General features: G+C 38.8%; 1 protein-coding gene across 1 annotated transcript in view; it reads right to left on the bottom strand.

Moving 5' to 3' along the window:
- LOC119295660 overlaps positions 1 to 3,363 on the bottom strand; it is a 10,244-nt gene that overhangs the window by 1,547 nt on the left and 5,334 nt on the right. The window contains exon 2 of the mRNA XM_037574100.1: positions 1,421 to 1,732. Coding sequence (XP_037429997.1) covers positions 1,421 to 1,732 — 312 coding nt within the window. The remainder of the gene's footprint in view (positions 1 to 1,420; positions 1,733 to 3,363) is intronic.

Raw genomic sequence — 3,363 nt, 5'->3', positions numbered from 1 at the left:
CGGTATTCTGGACTTGAACATCATGCACGCGGCCTTCAGGTTGCGGTTGGCTTGGCGATTGCACATGGCAGCGGATAAGCCATGGAGTTGCCTTGGGAGGAGAGAGCCTTATTCGATGCAGCTGCCAGAGTGCAAGATGGGAATGGCAAGAACACCTACTTTTGGACGGACAGACGGATGTTTCGACTATTGCTGGACATGATCGCTCCCATGGTTGTGGAAGCTAGCCCACCGAGAATCAGAGCTAAAAGGATGGTTACCGAAGCATTAAACAACTAAGCTTTGGCGGAGGGATATCAGAGGCCATCTGAATAGAGTTTTGCTTCAGTACACCCACCCCACCCACCCTAGAACAGTTTACATATTTCGATAAAGATTAGAAGTTACCCCTTCAATCAAAAAGATTAGATTGTTCTGATCTCTTGTTTGATCCCTTGGGAGAATAGGTATTAGAATTAGTTGATCGTGAATGTACGAGTATACTTAGTCTCTTGATTTCTGAAGCCACAATTCTTGGAAGAGGTCATACTTAATCTTTTGATTTCTGAAGCCCCATATATCGATGCATGTTCTGGAGCGAGAGATGTGAAACAGTAGAAGAGTTGGTCTAATCGAGAATAGGGGTTTTGTTAGGAGTCATAGTCGTACATACCAATGTTCTATCTGTTAGAAGATTAGAGCTGTATGTGTAACATACTAGGTTTGGTATTGTTGATTATAACAAACTACAATATAAACAAGAAAAAAAAAGAATCTATTTACCCCATCTCTAATTCTCTACTCCTCTTCTTCATCCTTATATACCTGCGCACCCTTCTGCATTTACTTGCTGGTGAACTCTTTCTTCTATCTTCAAAATATACATATCTCCTATGCCCTTGTTTCCCGTTCAGACCTTTTAACCACATGCCATCATTAAGACACGCCAAAGTGGGGAGCAAGATGTTTTTTCTTCTGTCAAAATTTCTACCGTAATTCTATGTTCCCTCAAAGCTTTGGGTCATTAACTGCACATTTTCATTAGGACCTACCGAACTGAGGTCCTAAATGCTCTTCCTTTGATGATAATTTCTAACATACTTGATTTATTAAGATAGCTATCAACCACAATAATTCTTAAAACACGCCAAAGCGACAGCTAACCTCTTGTCGTTGTCATGAGAAGTTCTAGCATATCTTCTTTCATAACACTTATTCATGCATAGATTCTCGTTCTCAAAAAGAAAAGAAGTTCTGGCATGACTTATTTGACTGCTTTTCGCAGGACTAGTATAATCAATAAAACAAACAACAGCTATCGAGAGCTAAACCATCTTATACAAAACAGACCAAGACAGTATAAACTGACCATAGTCATATCAAGTATTACTAAAACATATTAAGAGGAATGAAGACGAGAATTATCAAACAGAAATATTACCTTTGGTATATGACACACATAGTAGACCACCCCGTTTTCTTTCGCAGTTTTGCACCTCCCAGCAGTACACTTGCAGGTCGGTACTTCACCACTGGATCTAGCTCCTTGGGGACTAAAAGTAACTGGAGTTCTAGCACCATCACGTTGGGGAGTAACATTTACTGGAGTTGTAGCACCAGCGCCTTGGGGACTAACATTAACTTGAGTTGTACCATTAGTCATATGATTGTGGGGTTCATGATGACTCAAAAAGGCAGGCTGTGAACTTGGATTGACATCAGAGTCCATGCAATAAGAAGAATGTCTGCACTTCTGAAAATTTTAGGTTCAACAAATATATATTTTGTTAAGTTTACATGTAGGAGTTGGAGAAATTAGTGAAAGAACAAAAAAATGCAAATAAGAAACCTAAGTAAGTCAGCTGAAAGAGAATGTAACTAAATGGCATACAAATGGAAAAAAGGCATCTCTAACCAACTAAATGATCTTGGGCTAAATGAATTAGCCTGCAACTTCAAGAGAGGCTAATGGATAACAGATCAATCCATACAGGATCATTAACATAGCACATCCTCTCTTGCAACAAGTTTCTAATTGTGTTTCTGTTTTCTCCAAACAAGCAAGGATCAATAATGGAGACTGTGAAAGCTGGGTTTAAAGCCAAACCAAATTATGGAATTGGACACCTTGCTGTAAATAACAGTAAGGTTTAGAGATATCATGCTATAATTGATTGCAGCAAACTTACACACTGGACTTCATAAAACAACAGAGATCCCACAGAAGTCCTAGAGTAAATATCTTAAGTATCCCAAGAAATAACTATAAAGAAGTATAGACTACAGATTCTCAACCTTACAGACTGAGCACTAGTCATAAGCAGGCACTGTCAGTGTCATGCACAATGAATTAGCCAAGTGACCTTAAACTCTGAGAGCTTGAGTAGACAAGCCTTGGTAAAGTAGTTTCAAACTCAGATCCAAATTTTGAGCCTAATCCATGAGAACATTTTGTTATGATGCCCAAGAGCAATGACTTTACACACATTAACCTTTAGGTCACAGCGGGATGCATGGACGTCCAATGAGATACAAAAGATTGTGATCATGTCGACAGCGTTAACACAAAATGCATCTATCATTTCACAAAGCTCCAATCCACATTTGATACACACGGCGAGACATAAAAAGAACAACTATGTTGTGATTTCAGCAACTATTCACAATTTGTCTTATTTCTCATGTGTTCATTGAATTTAAATGGGAAACCACGTGGCATGATGGATGGATCTTGAATCAATTCAATAAGATTTCACCAATTCCAGCTAAAGGGGTGGGTGCACCCTAGTCACTCCCTTCCTAAACCCACTTATTGTTTTTAAATAACAGCCTGAAGCATAATAGAAAACCTTAATCATATGAGAAGGGCAGACGGTTACACCTGGATGGCTAAACACACAAACCATTTGCTATAGTTTGACATTGCTTTCAGTACAAAAGAAGTAGACATAACTTCCAAACTAAAACCTAGAACTAATCTACATAAAAAAGGACCCATGTGTCCAGTGTGTATTGTAAATTATGCATTGTAATCTCGTATTTCCAAAATAGTTAGCACATTAATTTTTACAGGAAATTATTCAAATCAAATATGAAGCTTTTGCTTGCTGGATCTGAGCAGTTATTCCAAATTACTGCGTCCGTAGCTGAGCAGTTATCAAACATCGCACCCAGTTTCCCCAGAAAGCGATGGCTTGTTGCCCAATCGAAGAAAAACACTTCAGGAGCTCAGATAAAAACAACCCTTTTTTAGAAATTATGATAACCATAAAGAACACTGCAAAGACTCTAGAAGCCAAAAAGAAAAACCTCCATGTCATCCTGCATTTTGCCACCCCTAATCCCAACATCGTCAATCCATCGTCTTCGCACTCCAAAACAGAA

The sequence above is a fragment of the Triticum dicoccoides genome, chromosome 4B (assembly GCF_002162155.2).
Source record: "Triticum dicoccoides isolate Atlit2015 ecotype Zavitan chromosome 4B, WEW_v2.0, whole genome shotgun sequence".
Classification (NCBI taxonomy): Eukaryota; Viridiplantae; Streptophyta; class Magnoliopsida; order Poales; family Poaceae; genus Triticum; species Triticum dicoccoides.
The sequence above is the reverse complement of the archived record's forward strand: the minus strand, read 5'-3'. Positions and strand labels throughout refer to the sequence as shown.